The sequence below is a fragment of the Aulonocara stuartgranti genome (genome assembly GCF_965226115.1).
Source record: "Aulonocara stuartgranti genome assembly, chromosome: 5".
Classification (NCBI taxonomy): Eukaryota; Metazoa; Chordata; class Actinopteri; order Cichliformes; family Cichlidae; genus Aulonocara; species Aulonocara stuartgranti.
In genome coordinates, this window is record NC_138943.1 from 11,689,368 (window position 1) to 11,714,390 (window position 25,023).

The window sequence follows — 25,023 nt, forward strand, 5'->3', positions numbered from 1 at the left end:
GTCATCAATTCATGCATCACCTCATGTCATCATAACAGAGGTCTGTCTTCCAGGAAAGAACAGTTTAAAATTAATGTAATATAGTATTGGCCATACTATATGATGTATTGCTTGTCTTTGTTTAATAATACAGAAGACAAAGACCTTAAAAAATAATCGCATATCGCATCGCAATCGCAATATTGGGGCAAAAAATCGCAATTAGATTATTTTCCATAATCGTTCAGCCCTAAAACCTGGGATATACAAATAAAGGTAGGAGGAAGATGCTTTAAACAACTTTTAATTCAAACATTAAAATAATCCAACCTTGAGTTCATTTCACCTTGAACATTGTGTCACGATGTGAATTAAATTAAAAGTGACCATAAATATAAAAGATGCAATTAACACTGTTACACCTGAGACCACAAAATAGTTAATAGTTATAACATAGCTGTAACAAAACAGTTGATGATGTAGCTGTGTCAGTGTCACGGAGGGATGGATGCCTCATTTTGGTCTATGCCTGTTGCCAATGCTTCTTTATTCTTCTTGTCTCACTCTTGCCATTTTTCATGATGTGGGTAGAGCCCCTGAGTAAAGGCTCTGGACACCAAAGAGGGAGTCATATTACTTTCTTGGACTCAAACAAGAAAAATATTATATATTCATACGTTTTATATGCAGGGCCAATATTGGGTTTTTAGCAATGTTATGGTCTGCTTACCTACCTCATCAGTTTATTTCCAAACAGAAGCAGATGGGAAGGGCCAAACATTCAGGTCAGTTGGAGACACGTGCGCTCAGTTGATCCTCTATAAAACCTACCCTTCCTCTGTGTTCAGGGAACTCTTCTTTGTCAGGCAGCTCTGGCTACATCACTACTCTTTATGCTTCCACCTTTGCAACCTCATCACTTATCTTTTAGTTTCCTGTAAGAATCCCTCCCTGAGCAAACCTTTCAACTTGTTGATAAGCTTCCATATAAGATGTCACATCATGCCTTTTCCATCTTCAACTGTTCATCACAACTGTAACAAACATGTGGAAATAAACAGGAAACTGTTTTTTTTCCCCAAATGTTTATTCATTTGATACAAGTATTATTTATCACAGCAGGGATGCCAAATCCATTTCATGTTTGCTGATGATGAGGGGGTCCTCTTGCAGCTGCATTAATACACTCCTCAGGAGATTAGAGAGAATTTGCTGCCTTGGATTATTTTTATTAACAAACATCCCTATGGACCGGGCTTCCACCCCTCTAAAGTGCTGCAGAGACACATTCTGGTTAAACATAATGAGCATTCACACTGGGCTGATTGCACTGAATGATGAAAGTAAATTATTTGAGCATTGAGCTGTCATCGAAGGGCTAAAAACTTGGTTTTTAAAGAGTCCTTAGGTTACAGGATTCACCTGAGCTCCAGATTCAGCCACCAACGCTTCAGCACACAAGTTGGGTGATCAGGAATAAATCACCACAGGTGGCCACAGTTTGTCGCACACAGTGGGTCCTGTCTGCCCTGTGGTGACAGCTGTAAACGTTGCACGTAATTTAAAGGCATAATTATTCACCTGTTGTGTTTTCTGTTGCAGATTTACAAGGTTTTACCACAAATCTGTCCAGTAAATTGAAATCAGGTTGTAGCCCTGTTAGTTTAACTCAGCACAGGGCCAGTCAGTCTGCCTCTTTTGAATCAAATATGCAAAATTTTTTGTTTTGTATCATCAGCAGACTTAGACTTAAAAAAAGCTGATGACCTTCATGATGATTGGACAGAAATGGATCTAAAGCACAGAACTTATCGGCCAAGAATTTTGAAAAGTAGTGAGTCAGCATTATCTGCTCTGAAATGCTTTCTTTCACTGCAGACTGAATATTTTTGGGTTTTCTGCTGTCAGAAAGAACAAATAATCTGATAACATCATGACTCAGTAATGCTTAATAATTATACAGACACGTGGACTATTGTTAATTGCTAACCAGTCTAAGCCACATGCTGAAGCGTTGGCATACTACCATCCACAAACCGATGAGATCCATGTGACATACTGTCATGTACAATAACAAAAAAACATTCAGATTTCTTTAGGCACTATCACCCAAATGGGTATGGCACAATAAAAACAAACAAAAGTCTGGACACAAACATTAAAACAGAGGAAAAAAACAAATGTTAAAGAATCAAAATCAGATATCAGGGTCTGAAGTTAATCCTGAAGGCGAGCTATGGGGCTGCACTTCATCCACAAAACTTTAGTGCTGAATGTTATTTGTGTTTAATGTTACACAGCACTGCATGCTTGGAAAGAAACAGTTATATGAGCAAGAATAATCTTCCCAAATACACTCAGGTCAATAATGAACCGGTTACATATCTAAAGCCTTGGTTCAAACTTCCATAGTTTGTGGCATTAGGTTAACTATTCCCAGAAGTACATGTAATGTTGTAATGTTGATGTCAACGCATTATCTGTAGTTTACTTGTGAATGGAAGGATGATTAGAAATGATCTGGACTCTGGTCAGTGACGTGAAGAGACTGATGGACCAAAATAAAATTAGGTAAAAAAAAAAAAAAAATTGAGGATTTACTTTAGGTCAGGAGAAAATGTGATGTGAGATTAATTTAAGACCCTGCACACAATCAGAAGCCGAGCTGCTCGTCGCTGTGCATCCAAGTTGCTCTGATGCGGGGCAGTACAGACGCAATGATGTACGATAAACCTCAACAGCAGGCGGCTAATTTTAAATTCATGCTGCACTAAAATGAGAGACTGTGAGGATACCAGGTGAGAGCATTAATGTTATTGTTCATTTCCCTTTAATCCAACTGTAGCGCAGAGCTAAGGAGAATTCTGGGAAACTGTTTTCATCAACTGTGAGTGAAAGGAGCTGGGATGCACACAATCACACCTTATTTCCTCACACAGATGTTACTTGCTTCACGCACAGCGCCTAAATTTATTAGTCCACCTCCCAGCATAAGGTTTATGCCCCAGCTGCATAAGTAATCAGTATTGGTAATTAACAAATTTGTTCTTTTATTCATTTCTGTAGCAGAATGTGCAAGTTTTTGAATCAAAATATTTCTAATAATAAAAAAAAAAAAATACTTGTTTTTGTTATCCATGAATTTGGAAATTTACTGTTTTACAAGAACAAAATTAAAGCATGATATATTTTGATTAAGATGCCAAATTAGAGTCATTTACATGTATTTCTGAACAGAAAAGCTTGTGGTTGAATGTTGATTGATTTATTTCTGACTTCCACTCACAGCACTCCAGAGTGCCGGCTCACATTTGGCTGTAAAAAGATGAATTCAGTTTGCCTCATAAATAATGATATAGCTCTGATCTAATGGTTTTTCTTTTATAACAGGTGGTCTAATAAATTTATTAAACACTGTACATCACATCTCCCTCCATTATACTTTTCCCACCTCTTATTTCTGGGGGGGTTATTTCTCCTAAACCTCCCATTGCCCCCTCATACCATCATCAAATAAGTGTGCACAAACAAACAGCTGGATGAAAACACACGTAGTGTAGTTTGTAGCTTCCTATTCATTTAGCTGCTCTTCGTTTTGTGCTCTGCCTCGTGCAAAATATTGCGCCAGTTTGGTCCAAAAGAAGGGGAAAAAAAGGAGATAAAGATGTTCAGAATCAATCTAAACTGGGATTGTTTCATGCTTAAAGAGCTCGTGAGAGAGAGGGTACAGTCTGAAGAACTGTGGAGACAACTGGGGGAAATGCAATGCAGAGAAACAGACCAATGAGCAGAGCGCCGGTTAAACCTCCACTGTTTTGTGCTGCAACAAACACTTTTGCTCTCCAGTCATTTCTGTCTGTAATTTCAATGTGATGTTTGATACTCAACTGAAAAATATCTGCAGATCAATAAGAAGCAAATAAACTTTTTTTCTGCTTTCAAACTCTCAAACCAGGAAGTTGACTTTTTCTTGAACAATGCACTGCATTGGTATTTTGTTTTAATTCAATACACGGCATGACGATGAGTTAATTACAGACAGAGACGACCTGTAGGTGTGTTTTGCAGCTCAGTTGTGAGGAAACTGGCTGAGCACAACCTGTGCTCAGCCTCAGCCTGAATCATCTGTTCAGAGATGATTTAAAAGGAAAGTTTGGTCTACTCCATACTCAGGACTGGTGAAGCACTCTGACACCATCGAAGTACTGAAATTAAGAGTCCTATATCCACAAAATGCAACTTCACCATCGAGCAGGGGGCAGGAATCCATGGTTGCTCCACAATTTCTTCTCACACATTTTTAAGTGCTACTTTTACAAGCACAAAGAACAAAAATTAAGCCAGCTGGCTGTCCGCAGATCAGCCAGAAGAAAAGCTCACCCGATTCAGTTTCCCGGTTTTTATCCGTTGTCTGTCTTTTAAGGACAAAGTAACCAGAAAAGACAAAACCTTAAGGTGCCTAAGATTGTCCAGCATGTTTCAAAGAGCAAACAGGGGTCGCCACTTTACCCCACCTGTCCTCGAGTCTCTCCAACCACAGCAATACATTAAAAGTTAAAAAAAAAAGCAGGAGGGGGGGGGGGGGGGGGGGGGGGGGGGGGGAGCAGAAACAGCAATAAAAACAAAAAAAATTGTACTTGGATCTTTTGTTAGTGATTTTTTCACATCTTGGGGGAGGGCCTTCACCACAGTGCAGAACTGGTGTGTCGGTCATGTTGCCATATTGAGGACAGATTGTGTCAGTGGACGTGGTCAGACGATGGGTTTGCTGTGGTCGATGGTATCGGCTTTCTTCAGTTTGCCCTTACTGAAGGTCTGGATGGAGCTCAGCAAGGCGGCACGGCCTCCTCCCGCTCCATTAGAGGAGGACAGAGGAGGAGGAGGACAGGAGGATGAGTCCTGTAAGGGGGGAGGAGGTGGCGGTGGAGGAGGTGGAGGGGCAGGAGCAGTGTGGGATCCTGGGTACGAGACAAGCATAAACAGGAGGAAGTGTTAGAGGAAAAACAAAGGTTTCAGGGAATATTCCTCTGCAGCTGATTGCACAAAGATGCTCTGGAATCTGGTTCTGATCTGAAGTAACCTGGAAAACTTTATGGATCTAAAAGAACTTGTAACGCTAAACAAGGATGATCATGTTTCACCTAATTATTTCCACATGAACACTAACCTGCCCACTGTCAGTTTTAATGGAGACACTTAACACTGGCAGAAAGTAAACCAGTTCCACAAAGAAACACAGTAAGACTGAAGTTTGGGTATCCACGACTTTGTACTCATTTGATAATTTATAGTCATTTTGCTAATTTCTAATAAGCAAAAGAAAATTTTCAATTGAGTCATCTGGAGGTACAAATGTATTTATTTTTTTTGTAAACTGGGACAAATGTTTAGTACCAAAGGGATTTTTGATATTTATGGTCACTTAACTGGCCTGTATCTGTTCACATTTTGGTTATTAGTTTCTCTTTAAAGTTTATCCATGAATCATTGGATTAGTTTGATACTTAAGGAAACCTTTTATAATCGTTGCCACCTTTGAAGCATAATTTAGGTCTTTCTAAGTGTGTGATTACAAAAGACATCACTAGGAAGAATTAATCTCTGCACTGAATCTAAAATATACATACCTATGTGTCACAAATGGAACACATGCCTCACAGCTCTAATTTATACCCGTTAATACATAACTTCTATCACATAAATGCATTTTATGTACTTTATTTAGATATTGTCTTGATGATATTTTATGTGTCTAAAGAAAAGATGGGCGCTGTTTCCAGAGAGACTTTATCTTTGTGAAAGCAGCAATCTCAAATATCACTATGACCAGGCTGAACTCAATCCATCATCAATTTCAATGGAACAACTCTCAATTCCTGACACTACTCGGACATGTTTTCTCCAAATACTTGTGAGAAACACAGTCTAGTGGTTCTTAAAATTAATACACATGTAGTTAGTGAGGTCTCTTTTGTCCTTTTCTCTATACAAACGGCTCCAGTTAGAGCAGCACTCACGAACTTCAGTACCAGCTTCTATCAGAATGAAATCAGAGTTCTAGAATGTTCAGCTGAAGTTCCAGAACCTCCAACTTCATCCACAGCAACAGAATTCCAAGCTCTCTCTGATTGGATGACTCTTACAGCAGTGCATTCTGGGACTTTTTGGCCTCATATTCCTTTGTTTCCTGAACATTGAACTGATGGTGAATTGAACTCAAACCCGTTACGCCTCTTACAGCTGCGCCATTCTGCATCCCCAAGCTCCGTGAAAGTCAGGGATTACAGGCAAAGAAGCAAAATGCTGGGAAGCGTTAACATGTGGGTAAAGCGGAGGCCAATAGCCACGACTGGAGTTCGCCAACTCCACAGTGAATAATCCGTGACATAATGAAAGGACATCCATCAGTCTGACAGATGGCAGCCGACCTGGAGAAACCGTTCTGTGCACTCAGGGTGTTTGGGGATGATTGATGATTTTTTAAACATAAAAATCCAACTGTAATAATTTAGCGAGTGCAGAACCTTTTGTGGCGACTGATTTTTCTCCAGGATAGCTGTGTGACAAGATCACTTTCATTACGTTTGGCAACCACAGTGACCTTCAGGGATTTTTCATGTAATATTCAGATGACTCTTCTGTTAACGTCCACAGCTACACTCTCAGTGAGACCACATTTTACGGTTAAATCGACAAATTTGAACTGAAATCTGTGACCACATGTTGTGCACCCGATTTAAGTGTCACATTGTTTCAGTTATTAGGTTTTGTAAAGGTTTGCTACTGTAATGAGCTGGAATGTTTAAAGTTAAGTTGTTTGTTTGTTTTTTAAAATTGATCACAAAATCATACAGTTTACATCAGTTTCAATGACACCTGTCATCACTGACAATGCCACCTCCTACAGACTGCGTCTGACCAACTGACAACAAGTTTGTACAATAAACAGTATTATAAAAAAATAAATTAAAAAAAACAAAACAACAACAACAATAATAATACTAAAAAAAATTTAAAAAATTAATAATTAAAACCATGCTGCCACAGTGGCACCCATTGTTTTAGTCTGGTTACGAAGGCTTGAGCTGATTCTCATTCATTTTGGTGTTTAGAAGCCAGAGGTGACAAGTAAAGGAAGATGATGGTTCTTTCTGACTATTATGATCATCACAATTTACAAAATGGACTTCATGTTTTATTCAGCATGACCCGAGACTACCAATTGAACCCATTAACTCCTCAGGAAAGAGCCATTTTCCCCGTATACATCCATACAGCTGCCCTTTTTTTTTGCAACCACACAAATCGCCGCCTGCTGGCCTTGACAGGTTTAAGGGTCTTCAGCACTGACTTGACCTTTCAGACCATCTGTGGTTTGGAGAAACCTCAAGCCCCTCTGAACAGTTATTTACTTGGTTTAAATAAAACTGATGAGATGTTTTTATTGCTGGGCCTAAAGAAAGAGGTTTTGGCCAGTTATATATGCATATTAAAAACACCCATTTAATCCAAAAGTTAGTTTCTTTAAGATTGCTGTGGACGAAGAATTATCTGAATATGTAATAAAAATAAAAAATAAAAACAAAAGATACAGAAAAACCTTAAATAAAATGAGTTTTTTGTGATCTGCAGAAGAGCTGTGTAAGGCAGGGAGGAAAAGCTATGGGGGTAAAATGAAAAGACATTTCACAGCTAATGGCACAGAGAAAATTCAACTAATACCACCTCACAAAGTGTTGGAATGATGATGATGGAAAAAAGAAAAAAAAGTGTCACCTCACCCTAACCAAATAACCATCAGACAAAACAAACAGACAGACAGACGTGCTCTAACAGACTGACCAGGCAAAGCTGACCAATCACAATCTCCAATGAAAACAGCCGGTCTAAGTCAAGAAGGAGTTTGACCGCCTGTGATGTTTGGAAATCATTGCAGATTGTGAGTTTTTTTTTTTTTAAAGATGTGCGTACACCCCCATTAACAAGTTCTTTCATTTTTCATTTCAGGACTCAAACCTATGAGAGCGAGATTAGCCAATAAGACACAGTGATTACATAAACTCAGTTTGGCAGTTTGGTTTGAAATGATCAAACGCTACTGATGTTTCTGAATCAAAGACTATTTGACAGCGTAAAAAAAAAAAAAAAGATAAAGGATTAATGGACATGAGTATAAAAGTCTGATTACAAATAGACCAAACAGTTTAAATCAATCTCTTTCCTTCATTAGCGGCCTTCATAAATGTGACCAGGTCTTATAACGAGGAACTGGGGTATACAACAGCTTTAAAAAAAAAAAAAAACCCACTGGAGACCTTCATCATCATTGACATCAGAATCTTTTACTTTACCCAAAGACACGGTCAGAATGGAGCATGCTCTACAGTGGAGACAGCACAGGAAGGAGAGAGAGAAGGAGATGACAGTTATCTGTTCAGTGGACCAATCAGCATTTACACAGTATCACCAGGACGAGGAGAAGGGAGAGGAAAGCAGAGAGGAGACACTAACAGTAGGGAAGGAAGCTGGTGTTGACTTTGTGTCAGCAGGTTTTGTAAGTTGGTGACATTTTATATTTTTCTTGCTGCTCTATATGATGTACAGTTTACAGATGTATGTCTTGAACCAAGTTTAGATTAAATATATTGCAGAGAAATCTAGATGGCATAAAGCACCAGCGCTTTGGTATTAAGTACAAAAAATAAAAAAAATTAAAAAAAAGCACAATCTGTGTGCCAAGTTTAGAAATGGAGAATACCAAAGGCTATGTCCATCTTCTGAATACAGTCTATGGTTTGTACCAAAATTAAAGAAACTTCCTCAAAGTGTTTGAAGGTATTATGGTTTTCTTTTGTCTGCCTGTCCATCCCATTTTCTTTCAAACGAGGCTGAAGTATTAAAACTACAGTAAAATACTAAAACAAAAAGCGCAAGAGAATGGATGGATGAAAAGCTTAACCACCTTGATAACAGAGTTTTAGGCGTGGCTGTGTTGACTGACAGGTGCTCTGACACAGGAAGTTATAGCAGATCAGCTTCTGCTGAACTTATTTCAAGTCATTATAAACTAACCCTCTTCATTGTGTGTGTTGCTGGTGCCGTTTGTGTGAAACAGACCATCCCAGAAGCTTGTGGTTCAGTTTTCAGATGATGAAACTGTGGCTACATCAATGTTTCATACCACTGGGGATGGACCGACACACAGCACGTAGATTTTTCTTTTTTTAAACAGTAAGAAAAATACAAAATTTTGGCAGATTTAAAGTTTAAAATATGAAATGAAACATCCAGGTTTCCCACCCTGCATTCACCTACCTAGAGACAAAACAAAGTCAATAAGATGTACTACTACTGCAGAGACAGATACCTGCCTGAAAACCACACGATGAGAGAAGAGGTGAAGAGACAGAGACAGACATTTCAAGTTAATGATTAGTCTTTATAATCAAACACGCAAATTTCAGATGAAAACTGTTATTGATGCGAGTCACAGCACAGCCCTGGCAGGTTCTCGTCACAGGGGGGCCCGACACAGTCTGTCTGACAATGTCCAAAACAAAGAGACAGGCGGGAGAAAAGCAGGCAGTTAAAGTGACAGCTGTAAAGACAGTCTGACCGACGTACCTGTGGTTGATGGGGGAGTGGGGGAGGAGGGGCATGTGGGCGGGGAACTAGCTCCAGAACCTGAAGACGGGACAAAGAAACCCCTTTAATCATCTTTAACTTGAGAGTGACCCTTAAACTTTAACATCTCCTGGCATGTTAGAGGTTAGATGGTCTCTTTAACAGTAACAGATGAAAGCTGCATGTGCCATCACAGCCAGCCTCACATACTCTGTCCTAAATTCCTGATCTCATTGACAGATGGCGGCGGCGCTCGTGTGCCAAGAAATGCCTCTAACAGCAGCGACCTACCAGAGTTATTGTTATTTCGGACCGAGACATCTTCTTCATTTTCATAAGCTGAATGTCTGGACTTCTGCAAAGATAAAAACATAGCTGTGTGTTTAATTCTGGAACGATCTGTAGGCTGTGTATATCAAATGTATTTCACTTCAGACAGAAAACAACAACCCGTTTTCATCACAGAGGAGGTGTTAAACTTTAATTAGAGCTGCTCGTGCGTGCTGACCTTCCTCGCCAGGATCTTTCTCTTCTTCTTCTCCTCCTCTGAGCAGTGATGAGACTGAGCTCTGGTCAACCTCCTGTGTTGGTGCAGCTGCAATCAGACAGTCATACAGAAAGTTATTTTCAACATCAGGAAATTTCTCATAAAAACTGGCCACCCTGTAACACTGCACTTAGACGTGCTCGTAGATCTGTGTATCCTGTATTTCTGACGCTGAATATTCTTGAACAAATTAAGCAAATAACACCAGAATAAATTTGTTTTTCTGGGTCACCCGAGAGTTTTGAGTCTTGACTGTATATAATAGATGGACATAGCCAACATTACATCATCCACTGGCAAAACCTTAGAAGCCTCAAGCATTTGAACATCAACTTGTGTTCATTTAGACTTGAAGCTAGCGACTCTATAAACTCATCAGGAAAAAAAAAGATCCCCCCCTGCTGTCTGTTAGAAATAGTGCAGGTTTGAGACATTAAAGCATCTGTAAGCCGCATCCATCTTTAATATACAGTCTATAGCCATAAACTGATTTCACCTTATTTGTTTCACACAGAAAGTCCAAAATGTTTACAGTGATTTAAGAGACACCAGGTGTATGATTCATGTCACAACATGTCAGCCTACTAGCTGAACTTTACTAACAATGCTGCTCACACAGCTTTTTACCCCATGTTCTTCTCTTCTGGTGAAATCCAGCCTGGATGACTGTGACCAAACTGATCAAGAACAGATTCGCACTTTTTCAGGTCTCTCTTAAATCTTTCCTCTTACTCATACTGGTCATACTTTCCTGTGTGCTTTTAATGCAAGTGGGGGAAAATACAGAGTCTTTGTTCCCGTAACCGTCTGTGTTAATCAAATCAAGGCAAGTTTCTACAAAGTTGCTGTCTTAAGCTTAAAACTTCCTCTTTTTGTGTTTACCGACAGAGTGGACAGACTTGGAAATATTCTACCTACATTATCAAAGATTATGGGAAATACAGTGATCTGTGGAGCATTAAGCCTGAGCTAAACCGCAAAAGTAAAAAAAAAGAAAGAAAAAGAAACAAACAGCAATGCAGAAAAATTATTGCTCAAGTACTGTGGGAGGACAGAAGAATGTTGACCCACCAGTCTCTGCTCCTCTAGCAGCCTTTTCTCTAGGCTCTCCTTTGCTGCTTTCAGTGCTTCCTTCAGCCTGCCGGGGACCTGGAGGAGGATATTTAAGATATTATTTGTTTTTATTCTTCATCTTTGTTGTTGAACAAACTCACGGCAATAACGTCAAACTAAACCTCTCACCTTAATCTGGAGCTTTTCTGAACGTTGAAGCTGGACATCGCTGAAAAGCCTGGAAAACAAAAACTTTGGCTCAGAAAAATAAACCTTACACTTCTCTTTATTCAGCTTCTATGTGACTGTCTGCCGCTCATAAACACAAAATTGAACAGGCAGTGGCTGAGGCTTTAGCTCTCACAGACAAAGCTGTGTACCCGATGCAGCCACATGAGGATGTCCTCCTCTCACTGACATCATACAGAGCCAGGAGCAGAACCGGAATGTCAGTGATGCAGTAGCTCACCCAGTTCACAATCCCTGACTATTCAAAGGCTATTGTAATGTGTGAAGTACAAAAACACAGCACAACACTTTGTTGTCACTAGTTGGCTGTATTGCAAAAACTAATGATATTAAAATCTACTGAGAAGTAAAAGAGGGTGAAACAGTCAGCACAAATTAATCTCATCCAAATGTTGTAAGCGGGACAAACAGACAGTGGCCATTACATGAGCTCATCAGTCCTTCAGGCAGTCAAGGTAAAAACAGTCTTAAACTGAGTGTTTATAGCAGCCTGACATCTGAACCTTTGTCTCACAGGGATTATTTGAACATATGCTTACCTCATTATCTAAAAATAAATAAATAAAAGGCATTAAAAGCCATGTATCACACAATCTGTATAAGAGCCTTATAAAGTGTTCTTTTCATCCTCTCCACTGTAGGTTTGTTTCACACAGAAAAAGCATAACTGAATTAGGAGTAATTTAGCTGGGAAGTCCTCTCCCACTCATGTGCAAATGTCACAGTGCCAAAGAGGGCAGGCTTGCATGCTTTTGAGGACCCTGAGAACTATACCAGCTTTGGCCCTTGACAAGTTTAACAATGTCAACAAGTCAGAGACAAGAAGCCAGATGAAGGAAGGCCCTGGTTCTCTGGGCTGATGGTGGGGAAACAAGACTGTAAGACAACCTCATTTTACAGAAACTGAAACAAGGTCATCTGTCCGCAGACAAACTGCTGATTTATGTGAATCTTTACATTTGGCAGATTTCTGCAGCTATGATGGAGAGAACATGCATTTACAGTCCTTTTTTGGGTTTGTGTAGACATAACTTTAAAAAATAAATAAAAAAGCTCCTATGTGCACTTGTGGGATAACAAAGACTCCCCGAGGGCTTTCAAGCTGTGTTTTACTTTAAAAAATAAAAAGAGGTGAACTCACGGCGTCTGCATGAGTGCCGACACTGTTGGCATCCCACTTTTACAGGCTTCTGTGGACAGAATGGACTGCAGCACCGACCCTGAAAAATAAACCATCAAAGATCAGCAACAATAAAACTGCAATTGCTCCATTTAGACATTCGGTCTCTACATATTAAAATACAGGATGCGTGTGTGTGTGTGTGTATTTACAGACCCACAGCTGTGGAGGGGGCAGGGGGGTACTGCTCGATGGGCACGCTGTCTGGCGGTCGGCCGTACGTCATCTCGTACAGTAAATGTCCAAAGCAGAAGACATCAATGCTCTCTGTGGTCTGCCGTAAACACACAAACAGTTTCTGTCTCTCAAACCTTCAAACAACAGTTTGTGGATCATCTGGCACACTTGGTTTATTTAGTCTCTCAGTTCTTAATAAATCATTTCAGAGGTCACACTAACTACATCAATGATAAAAAGAATCTCTGTGTTTAGGTTTAGGTCTTATTTTAGCCTCAACTAATCAGGCTAATCCAAACTGAGTCAGTGTGCGCACATACGTTAATTTTTCTGAACTGGGTGAAGGCAGGTCGCAGTGCAGAGGGAACTCCCAGCATGCCGTTCTCCACGTCCATCAGTCGACACACGCCGTCATCGACAAGAACGTTAGACGTGTGCAGGTGACCAAAAAATATACCAGCGTCATGGAGGAGCTTTAGTCCCTGGATATAAACACAGAGATAGTCACACAGTGTATGTATATATATGTATGTGTGCATACATGTGTGTGTGTATATGTGACTCTGTGTGTATATGTGTGTCTGTACCTCCAAAATCTGTCGGCCGTACAGCTTTATGTGTGGGAGCTCGAGGCCCTGACTCTTCTTTGGATTGCAGTACTTCTTCAGGTAACTCTCCCTGGGCTTCACCTGGACAAAGGAAGATTTTTGTTTGAACTACTTTTGACCAACTTGACAAACACAGCTTGATCAAGCCTATTTTAAGGAAACACACCAATGCAACGCATACAGGAATCCTTCCTCATGCAATAAAAGTCCCATAATGCAACCCATGTGTTCCAATATGATGAATGCTATTCTGTAAAAAGCACACCAGCGATGTTTTATTTTAAATTTAACAACTGATGCTGCTCAGCTATGGCTTCATATCACACAGGGAGACATTTAGGAGTGTTTAGTCTACTCAGGGTGTTTAAATCAGTTTCTCCATGTCGTTCCTACGTCTGACTTCCTGCCTCCCTCACCTGTTGCGTGGAGCTTGACACAGCTTCTGCAAAAAGTAGACCCAACGCTACTTTAAGCACAACTGACAGGAGTTGTCTTGAGTAGGGCGGAGGCAAGTCAGGTGTTATTCCCGGCACAATTTTAATGCAGGCAGAATCTGACAAAACTGCATTTTTTGACTTTGGTAGAGGGATTATGGTTAATAATTGTTAATATTTAATAACTGCTAGCAGTGCTTTGTCTTTTGTTGGTTTTACACATTGTAGTTTGACTTACTGGGAAAATATGAATAGTGCAAAAAAACTATAAACCATGTGCATATAGAAATAAGTGGTTCCATCAACTGTGACTCATGAAATTAGGCTGAAATTTCAGGGCGCCTCTCTTTGGTTCAGATGCTGTTTGACTATCTGAAAGTTTGACTGGAGCACACAGACTGTTTACCTTACAGATGTGGTCTCTCAGAGAGCCCTTCTCACTGAACGGCCGGATGAGCAGCGCTGAAGACTCACTGGTGCTAGAGAACAACAGTGGACAGAGATATGGGATCTGTCGAGGAAGAGGAGTCTAATCACTTACAGGCTATAAATGGAAACATATGCAACTCTGATCAGGTGTTTGTCTGTTATACCATTTATAGTGAAGTCAACTTTGCCATTTATGTGCAAAGCTGGCTAGCTTTAGCTGGATTGTCAGTTGACAATTCATCAGAATGAACAGTTTCTAAATTGATCTAACAAATTAAGGTACATGATCACGTCACTAGCTAGCTCTGATGTCACAGATTGCTTTGTCTAATTCTTGGACAAATATGTGGTGCGTACGTACAGACAGGCTGGTCAACAGCTTTATGGCTGACTGCAGGTCTTTGTCTGACAGGAACTTATCAGGACCCAGGTCCACCTACACACACACACACACACACACACACAAAAACATGTGTTACCCCACCCTGCTGGGTGATACTATAACATCACCTAATTTTATTGAATCATTTGATGTCTTCTGAGCTTTTGAGGGAAGAAATGTCACTTAATAGTCACATTTTTACCAAAAAAGTCTTATGTAAAAGAGCAAAGTTTTTCTTGTTTCCACATATTTTTGCTAAACTCTTGAAAACTGTTTCTGTGCACTGTCTTCTGAACTCTGCCAGTATCTTATAAAACAAAATATTTTGGTGATTACAGCATGTGCTATCTAATGTAGATTATTTGAATAATGCATTTCTGACATTCTTGCCATCAGTTTGGAGGCTGAGACACTGAAATATGAAGGATTTAACTCACGAGTCATAAATCAGAGTTTCCAGAAGTCAAGAGCTGTAAAGTCACCTTAGCAGACTTACAAACACAGAGAGATGTGACAATCTTCATCTCTCCAAAAAGCTTTTAAAATGTAATTTATGGTAAAGTTAGCAAACTTTTAAACCAGTTTTCATATGATTTGATTGGCAATTCTATACATGCAGCTTTACATGCAGTTAACCATTAAAATAAATATTTTTGATAAGTGCTTCTACAATATAACTCATCAAACAAGAGCCCGCAAGAGCTCCAAAGCCTTTCAAGTTGTCTGCAGTGAAGAGGCTTTTGGCAAAAGATGATATTTAGCCACCATTTATATTTAATCAATATTTTTTAACTCATCATTTTTCATTGTCACAGGAATTCTTTCTGTTTTACTCACCCAGCTCAGCAGGTACCTCTCTTTGGTCTGCTCTTTGTTTTTGACTAAAAAATATTTCTTTCTGATCCTCCAGCCTGGAGAAAAAAAAAACAAAAAAAAACCACAAACAGAAAACAGCGCCTCAGTTTAACTGTAACTCAGCCAATAAGAGTCAAACATTTAGTCTAATATACTGCAGGCACCTTCACGGGCTTCCTCTCACGAATAAAACACTGAATTCATATCCAGCTTTACGCTCTCATAGGCTGCACAGATTTTGTTGCTTCAGTCTTAACTGACTGGTTTGGCCGGTCACCGTTAGCAGAACAACGCTTTTAGCTTCTGTGCCACCCCCTAAAATTCCTCCAGCTTCTTAGCAGTTAGCATTTTCTCATAATTACATTTGCAGCTGTAAAGGCTAAAGCGATCAAGTCAATTTAAAAAACAACAAGGGTGCACCGTAGTGCTGTACAATCAAAAATGAATAAAACAGGTGAAAATACAGAAAAACAAAACAAGAAAAAAAAATACAAAAGAAACATGTCAGTCCTCAATTACACTGAGCTTACTCCCCATTTATCAAAAAATAAATTAAATTAATGACTTCAATTTATTCAAATAATGGCTGACACAAACCCATAGTCACTGCATTTTAATCTAAAAGAAAAAGTGTAGGAGGATTAACATAAATTGACAATAACAGATGTCAGCAGCTGGATGGAAGGTCTGAACAAACACCACCAACCCCTCCATGATCATCTTAATTAGAAAGGAAAACAACGCTCTAAAAACTGCAGTCACAGCACTCTGTTCACTAATGTTTTATAACTGAATCAGTCCGATTTCTTTTTAACATGTCATGTGACTTAAACTTACCCATGTCTCTGAGAGGCTCCAGGACCTCCCATTTTGGGTCTGACCTGAAGAACATGGAGACCTGCTGCAGGGCAATTTCTGAGAGAAAGAGAGCCACACAGTACACTTTAATGAAACTAAAGTCTCCTTAAATTACATTCTCTCTGAGTATGGGCTCACGGCAGCTGCAAGTATGAGTTCTCAGACTACAGCCGTTGTGGGAAATATACCAAAACAAACAAATCTTCATATGAGGAGTCAGAAAATAAACTGGGAAGAGACCCATGACAAATTTGCTTCCTTTTACTTCTGAACTCATATATAATTTTGATGTCAACTACAGCTGTGTAAAGTTCTGCATCTTGCAGGATTGCAATCTAGATGTGCCATTCAGTGTTTAGTTCCTGCTGCAGTGTTTCCAGAACCTCATACTGTAGTGATCATACACACACACTGTGAAAACACCAGCCACATCGACACAGCTGCCCAAATACTGTACATGACAGTTGCTCCTAACAGTCCGTTTAATGTCATCTGCTTCCTGGTATATCAGGAAGTGGGAATGATGAGCAGATGACACGACAGCTCTCACAACTAAGACAAATCTGATATGAACCCTGCCCACTGGAGCTCATAAAGCTTTAAATGTGTTTTATTATTTGTATTTGTTTTTTACGTGCATGACCCCTAAGCTGATACTGACGCGTTACATCATCTTGGGTTTATCGTTTTTGTGTTTCTGGCTTTTCTGGTGGTCGCTGGGCGGGAGAACTCAGAGAATCTGATGATTTCTGAATCTTCAAAAGAAATCAACAATGACAGAAAATTGTTTCATATGCAATAAATAACCAATCGTTATGAATCATGAACGGCTGTATTGTAAAGTAACGGATGTTGCTTCACTCACTGTGTGTTGCTGATCTTATCACATTAACCGCATGATGACTAAAGTTTAAAAAAAACAACAAAAAAAAACAGCAACATGTCTCATATTTCGTCTCTTTTGAGTCACTCTGTCGCACCAAAGTCAGAATATGTTAAAAACTACAAAAATGTATCTGTCACAAGACCCTTTCATGCATCTCCAAACCAAACCGACATGATTGCACCTTTAAGTCCCATCAGTCACATTTTAGAAACCAACATTACTTTTGTAGTTCATTCCTGCATATGAAAACAAAATAATAAAATAGTCATTTTTTTTATATACTGTCCTATTTTCTGTTTGTTCTGTTGCTTAACCCTGGGTCCTAATGGGACCATATGCAGCTAAACACCATCAAACAGGTGAGATAAAGGCTGTGTAGCATGTTTGTTGTTGGTGGCCAAAGAGCTTTTGCGAGCTGTTTTCTGTCTACAGCTAAACATGAATCATCTTCTGGCATCAAATCAGCTGAAACCGTTTCACGTTTTATTCGAGAGGAGGGGGCTAACAGGATCATTTAGGAATGTGTCCCAAACATCCACTGAATCGCCAAGCTTACGGACGTGTGTGAAATCCAGTAAACGGAGAGCAAGCAAACCTGTGTAGTTGGCAGAGTAGTTGTTGGGGTCCAGAAACTTCTTGACTGGGAGGGAGCTGCAAAGCAGAGGATGCTGGGTAATTGTGTCCAGATAAGTTTGCAGTCCTCTCTGCCTTTCTGCAATGAACTCCCGGTCCATGTTTCCAATGAGCTTCTTAGGAGGGAGAGGGAGGGTGATGCCGCACACCTGAAGAGGAGGACAGAGAAAAGGATTCATATTTTTATCAACAGGCTTAAACAGATGTTTTTTCTGTATATTGGAACACTACATGAAAGAAAATCACAGTCACTGTGTTTTCCACAGTTCTTCTGCATGCTGACTGAAGACTGGGGGCTGATGGGACGTCAAGGTCAGAGTGAGACCGATGGAGAGGAAACGAGCATGCAGAGCCTCAGCAGAAAAACGTTTAACTTCCTGTTATCCAGGAATTATATGTTTTTACTCTGAGACAAGTAACAATCATATCTTTAGCAGTCAGATACAACCCAGCTCCACTGACTGTTACATTCAGGAAGACATGATAACTGACTGATAAAGTGTTTAGTGTTATTATTAGATAGAAATGATCTTTTCCTCAGTCTATGTTCCTGTCAGGTAGAAAGCTTTGAAATGCAAACTTCCTCTATATGCCAATATTTGCTGCTCATGTTCTTATATGTATTGCATCACTGTATATTGCAACATAGAAATATGCAGAGCCAAAAAAGCAACCACAACATAATCTGATCAGCAGAAGCTTTGCAGACTGAGCACACTGTGGTTTCCCGGATTTAAGCATTGTTCTACTTTCTCTGAAAATGGAGGAACACTAGATTACAGAAACATTTAACGTAAATTTTACATCCATAAAACCCACTTACTGTATGTGTTTGCACTTCCACTATTGTCCATTGCTTTTATTTCCTCCCTGTGTGTAGTTGTGGACTGCAGACCTGTAGCATTTTGTCTCTGTATACTTTCTAAAATTAAGACTTCAGCTGCACATTAATAACAATGAATCAGTGCAGAGATGACTGCCGGCCTCTTATACCACCAGCCGAGCCTTCAGGAAAATGTAAACAGAGTTTTGAACCGGACGTAACCAACCGTCTCTGAGCTTTCACATACAGGAAGAAGATTGGGCAACACTGTTTTAGTGGCTGTATGAGTGTCTAAAGGCACTTGTAGTCTCTCACATATTACTGCTGCTCATTTCCACAGCTGACTACTGTGAGCTATGTGATGTCTCCAAGTGTGTCGTTTCCACGACGTTCATGCGAGCAGCATAACGAATTCAATGTTCAAACTGCTCAAACGTCAATGAAACGATCTACATACCGAGTCAGTCTCTGAAACACAGTGATACTTCATTCGCTGTCATGCAGTTCATGACTGGAACTCACCATCAGGCTGTTGTTAAGAACGTCAAAGTCACTGTAACGTCGAATCACCTGCAACAAACACACACACACACACCTGTCAGGACTGCAGCGTTACAGGTCATTAAGATTCTTTAAACGTTGACTTTGAAGGCAAAATGTGAGGTGAGCATATGTATCCTGCCTTCTTTAAAGTTCCTCCAAGTTGCACAGCTTAACACTAAAAACATTTTGGGTGGATATTTCCAGCAAGCTCTGAATTAAAATCATAAAAAGAAAACTGAACTAATGATACACAAAGGATGTTTTTAGAACTCCCTTTTTAACAGGAAGAGAGCTTCAGTAGATCCAGTTGGGCAGGAAAGAGAAGACAGAAGAGTAGCACAGAAAGAACCAAATCAGGAGTATAAAGAGGTGTTCGGTGCATCACATGAAGTTCCCCCAGCAGTCTGAGCCTATAGCAGCGTACCTATAGGATGCTCCAAGGTCACCTGATCCAGCCAAACTATCAGCTTTTTCAGAAGGAAAGTAAGAAAGAATCAAAACTAGGAGCGGGTTCCAAAGAAAGGGGGCCTTACTAGCTGAAGGCTCTGCCTCCCATTCTACTTTTAAATACTCTAGGAACCACAAGCAAACCAGAAGTCTGAGAGCAAATGCAAATGCTCTCCTGGGATAATAAGATACTTTGAGGTCTTTAAGAGATATAGGATCTGATTAGTCAACACTTCGTATGTGAGAAGGATTTTAAATTCATATCTAGATTTAACAGGGAGCCAAAGAAGAGAAGCCAGTGTGGGAGAAATATGCTCTCTCTTTATAGTCTCTGGATCAGCTGGAGGCTTTCCAATTCAGCCTAGAGTTAACAAACGTATGCAAAATGAGGTTTTCTTTGTCACTCTGAGACGGGATGTTTTTCTTTTTTTTTTTTCAATTTTGTACACATGACACAGCAGTCCTACAAGTTTGTTTAAGGCATGGGTTAAAGTAAATATCCGGCCCAAGATGACTTGAGGTTCCTCACAGCATTACTGTGCTGATATGTTTTATGTTTATCAGGAGACAGCACACAGGCAGGGGAGTATAGCAACAATTACTTCTGTTCTAAATCACATTTGTTTTACTTCAATTTTCTGCTAAAGACTAAAACAGATGCATCAGCAAACAGAGAGAAAAAAAATGCACAGAAACAAATAAAAGCCAGGATGAAACAGCAAACGCAATCTACACGTTTGTGAGGGCAGCTGTAGTACAGTATGTGCCTACTGTGGATGTTGGGCCACTGATTCTCCAGGTGACCAATTTGAGGTTGTTATTAGAAGATTTACCTGCCAGCTGTTGTCTAAAGACACACCCCTCTGGACTCGGATGATGTACTCCTGAGAGACAGAGAAAAAATAGAAAATAGAACCATTGTTTTATTATATAGTGTAATTGTGTAATTTAAAACAAAAAGCCGAGCTGAGAATAAGGTTTCACTTGGATTAAATTTAACCTTTTAGAGTCACTAAAAAGAAGAAAGCAAGCAAGAAAGAAGGATGCAAGAATTCAAAATTAATGGATAGATGATAGATGGAGGAAGAAAGGAATGAAAGATGGAAAAGGGGAGGGAAGGAAGGAAGGAAGGAAGGAAGGAAGGAAGGAAGGAAGGAAGGAAGGAAGGAAAAGAAAGAAGCAAGGCAGGGAGGTGGATGGATGGAAAACAAATAACAATTGAAAGAAAGAAGGATAGATGGAAGAGAGGAAGGCAGGAAGGGAAAAATAAGGAAAGAAAGATGGATGTGCATGGAAAGGTGAAGGTTGGTTGGAAGGAAGGAAAGAAGGAAGGAAGGGAGGGGATTGGTTAGGATAGTATAGATGGATGGCCAGGTGAAGAGTGAATGTGAAAAACAAAAGTTTCCACCAAAGCCAAATTGGAAGCAGGATAATGATTTTAATGAGGTTTCATGTTTTAACGATCAAAACTGTTACTAAAATCCACTCACTTGCACAAATGTAGTAAACAGTAAATAAAAATTAATAAAAACACTTAAAGAAAACAAAATTGAACTACAAATTGAACAACAAAACAAACAACTCTTGCAGCGAGGCCAGCTGTGCGGGAAAGGCACCGTTAAAGGAGTTCACACATGTTGGGTGAATCCCCTTTCTGTTTCATTTCCACATAAATGATCCACATCAGAGGATCTGCCTGCGCATGCCATCCTTGTCACAGATCTTTGCAATGAAGCTGCTGAGCAAAATATTTTCTCGACCGTCAGAAACGATGGACGCGAATATGAAAACAGGACCGAGCGTGTAAACCCTGCATTTTCCCCTCTTTAATCCTCTCAGTCCACTCACCGTCTATTTCAAGCTTTCAGAGGTTCAGATTTCTGCTGTAATCGTGCAATCAATCATGTGAGCCGAGCAGCTTCATAAACAGCTAAAGGCCTAAAATCACCGCCGCCCAGCTGATGTTTGTTAATACATTTTGTAGCTTCAGGCCACTAAACTCAGCTCCTCTTTCACCTTTTGAACTGCTGTCTTTTTATCTTTTCTTAAAACCTTTCGTTTCATAAAGTAAAGTCACTCACATGAGGTCCACTGAGGTGGCCAGACCGATGACTTTTATACACAACTGCTACAAAACCAAATGTGTTTTCTTAGTCGATGTCTTTATAAAATGTTTTATATTCAGTGACGTGTACAGCTTCCAAATGTGTATATCTTAGAAACCAGTCAGGATGAATGTGAACTTCCTGTTCTTGCCTAGCAAATATTGTGTTTATACTAGTTTTCTGAGATATTACATGGATACGTTTCAAAAGGCTGAACTTTTACTTTTTTACTGTTTCCGTTCACTTTCGTTTTTGTTGCTCATATTGGATAACAAAACAAGGTGATGTTGAATTATATCACAAATCTTCGTCCAAAGCGAAAATAAGACGAAAGTAAGTTTTCAGATCACTGTTGAAGAACAAACAAACACATGTCATTCGCATTAGCAGAAGTAAGATGATGAAAGGAGGAAATACCCTAAAAGAAAACTGACATTTCTCATTATTCAACAGCTGCACTGAATTATAATTTGTGCACTGAACCATTGTAGCGACCTTGACTTGATTTATTCGGGCTATGATGTTTGCAGATGACACTGTGATCTATAGTGAGAGGGGGGAGCAGGTGAAAGAGAGTCTGGAGAGGTGGAGGTATGCATTAAAGAGAAGAGGAATGAAAGCCAGTAGAAGGTGGATGAGTTTACTATCATCCACACAACAGGTGAAGCAGAGAGTGCAAGCAGGGTGGAGTTGGTGAAGATAAGTGTCAAGGGTAATTTGTGACAAAAAGACAGCAGCAAGAGAGAAAGGGACGGTTTTAAGATCTCCTATGATGTGTGGTTTGGAGATGAAGCCACTGAGAAAAAGAGAGGAAGTAGAGCTTTCGGAACCAAAGTTTAAGATGCTCAGATTTTCAATGAGAGGGACAGAGGAACAAGGATGGACAGGAGTAGAAAAAAGGACAGAAATAGGTACTGCCAGAGGGGCAGCTCAGGTTGAAGTAAAAGAAGAGCACGGAGAATATTCGTGGATGCAGTGAAAGAGGACATCCAGAGGGATGACAGATGAGCATTTTTAGCCATTAGATTTTTGTTAATCTAATGGCCAAAAATAACAATAAAATGAATACACTCCTTTTAAGGGAGTTAACACAACACTGCGCCTGTTGTATTCGCAGACCAATAATGCCTAATCACCCCAGAATTTTATCCAGCTGTTATGAAATTTTACAGCAAGTCTTTAAATTCCCCAAATCTTCGAATTACGGTAAGGTTGTTACCACATTAGAATTTCACCTGCACATTACCTGCCAGAAGAGCTCACCATAATCAAATTATTCACATATCCACAGAAGAGTGAAAACTTTGTTTATGAGGTGATTTGTCTCTTTTTTGCCCTAATGAATTACACTCAGAGTAGTGAATGGAGGTGGAGAGAGTGAGTCTATAACAGCAGATGTAAAAAACAACAACAGTTGCACTGACTGGATTGTGTCAGGTGCTGTAACACCTGCCAAATGAGACCATAAACCTCCATAGTGCACACTGACACTTTATGATGTGCATCATAAACATGATTTAAATAATTAAATTAAAACAGAACCCTGCATCTAATGGCTTCTTCCCATTGCATGCACTCCTGTAATGCAGTGTTGGAAACATCACTGTAAACGAAACCCCGTGAGAGACTCAAGCCCATCAGTGTTTGTTTCTGTGTAGTCAGCTGTTTGTAATTGGTGAGCAGAATGACTAGCAGTACTTTACTGCCTGAGCACAGTGCAGTAACCAGAGGCCTGTCCTCTCAGAGCTGCATTAATTCTGGAGCTGCTTACATGTTGGGAAACTCTGGAAAGGTCTTGTGACAGTTCTGGCATCACACAAAGAGCAAAACATAGCTTTAAACGCACAGAGAGCTGCTTATTTTTGTTTATTCTCACTGTGGGCTGAAGAATGAGGGAAAACAATAGCCCCGTGGATGAACAGATATAAATAAATACGTGGAAACAGGACGTTAATGATTAATACTCACATCCAGCTGTATTAGTGCCTTCAGTGGAAGACGTGATTCTGTTTTACAGTGCTGACATTAGCGTGCTAAGCTAACTGGCTAGCTCAGCTGATCGCAGCCGGACTGTCAACAACAAACAGGCTGCCATGCACCCATTATCGGACAACCGCGACAGTTCAACGACACCAAGTTTACTTTATTCACCAACGCTTCTCATTGTAACGCTGCACATTTTGCTATAACGTAACATGGGCATTGCTTTTTGCCTCTAAATCTTTGGCCTTTAACGCCATCAGACACCGCCCCGAACTCCAATGAAAAATCAGATTTTACAGTTTCTGTGGATTTCAGCAGTTGCTTAATAATAATCATACATTTTATCAGCTTACATATACACAGACCAACGCTCACTTTGATCTGCTCTAGTTAACTTGTCAAAAATCACATTTTTGTTTTTCAGCACTAAAAAATATGCAGCTGAAGAAAATAACTACAGAATATAGTTGAGTTGTTTTCTCAGAGTGACTGCATGCCAAAAATTAAATTAGCCCATTAAGAACAAAAAACAAAAACAAACCATCAGCCAACGAGTGTTGCCGTTTCAACAATAATCTAAAAACGCAAAATATTTTAAAGGACTTTGGTATATAATGAAAAACGGGGACTCTGAAAGCGATCCTTGCGGGGAAACCAGTGTCAGTGCTCCACTGTAATCAGCAGAAAAGCTTACCGAAAATCAGTGACAGCAACAGTCTGGGAAACTACACTAAAACGAAACTAGTCTTGTCCAGCGTGTCCGATAATTGAACTAGCCACATAGCCATCGACTTAAAAACGCCTCCTTGTAAGAAAAAAAATCCCGAAAACTAATATTTTTCGCCACAGCAGCACCAATGAGTGAGTCATGCTGAGGAAACATTAACAACGATTTTACGGTTGAAGCCGCGGGCTGTCAGCGGTGAACCGGCGGGGATTTTCGGTTAACACTTACCGTGTGGGACTGCAGATTCTGGCTGGCTTCGATCATCGCCGTCAGGGGCACTGTATCGTCTAGTAGCAGGCTGCCGGGGGCCGGCTTCTCCAGGAAAGACATCCTGGAGGGTTAGCGGTGGAAGTCCTATCTGATGTCAGTCTGTCAACGCGGGGAAGACGAACTGCGGAAACCCGAGAGAAGACAACCAGCGAGTTGATAGCCTAGCTTGGATATGCCGTAACCAGGAAGCGCAGCACGGAGCAAACGTCACGCAGATTCCCCGTTTTAATT

The 25,023-nt window shown here is 40.0% G+C and overlaps 1 protein-coding gene across 2 annotated transcripts; it reads right to left on the reverse strand.

The window, feature by feature from the left end:
• Nucleotides 1-1,033: 1,033 nt before the first annotated feature.
• Nucleotides 1,034-25,005, reverse strand: pxk (PX domain containing serine/threonine kinase). Of its 2 annotated transcripts, XM_082533872.1 has the most exons (19): nt 24,751-25,003; nt 20,541-20,591; nt 19,240-19,287; nt 17,857-18,043; nt 16,355-16,432; nt 15,500-15,573; nt 14,642-14,716; nt 14,258-14,362; nt 13,397-13,498; nt 13,130-13,291; nt 12,789-12,906; nt 12,594-12,672; nt 11,393-11,441; nt 11,222-11,299; nt 10,112-10,198; nt 9,895-9,958; nt 9,604-9,663; nt 8,331-8,359; nt 4,846-4,937 (listed from the first exon to the last, which is right to left on the reverse strand). In XM_082533872.1, the coding sequence occupies exons 1-18, from the start codon at nt 24,850-24,852 to the stop codon at nt 8,343-8,345; spliced, it is 1,536 nt and encodes a 511-aa protein (XP_082389998.1). In that variant the 5' UTR covers nt 24,853-25,003; the 3' UTR covers nt 4,846-4,937; nt 8,331-8,342. The 2 variants fall into 2 exon arrangements, with proteins under 2 accessions (XP_082389997.1, XP_082389998.1); XM_082533871.1 differs by lacking the exon at nt 8,331-8,359 and having other exon boundaries at nt 1,034-4,937; nt 24,751-25,005.
• Between the last annotated feature and the right edge of the window lie 18 nt (nt 25,006-25,023).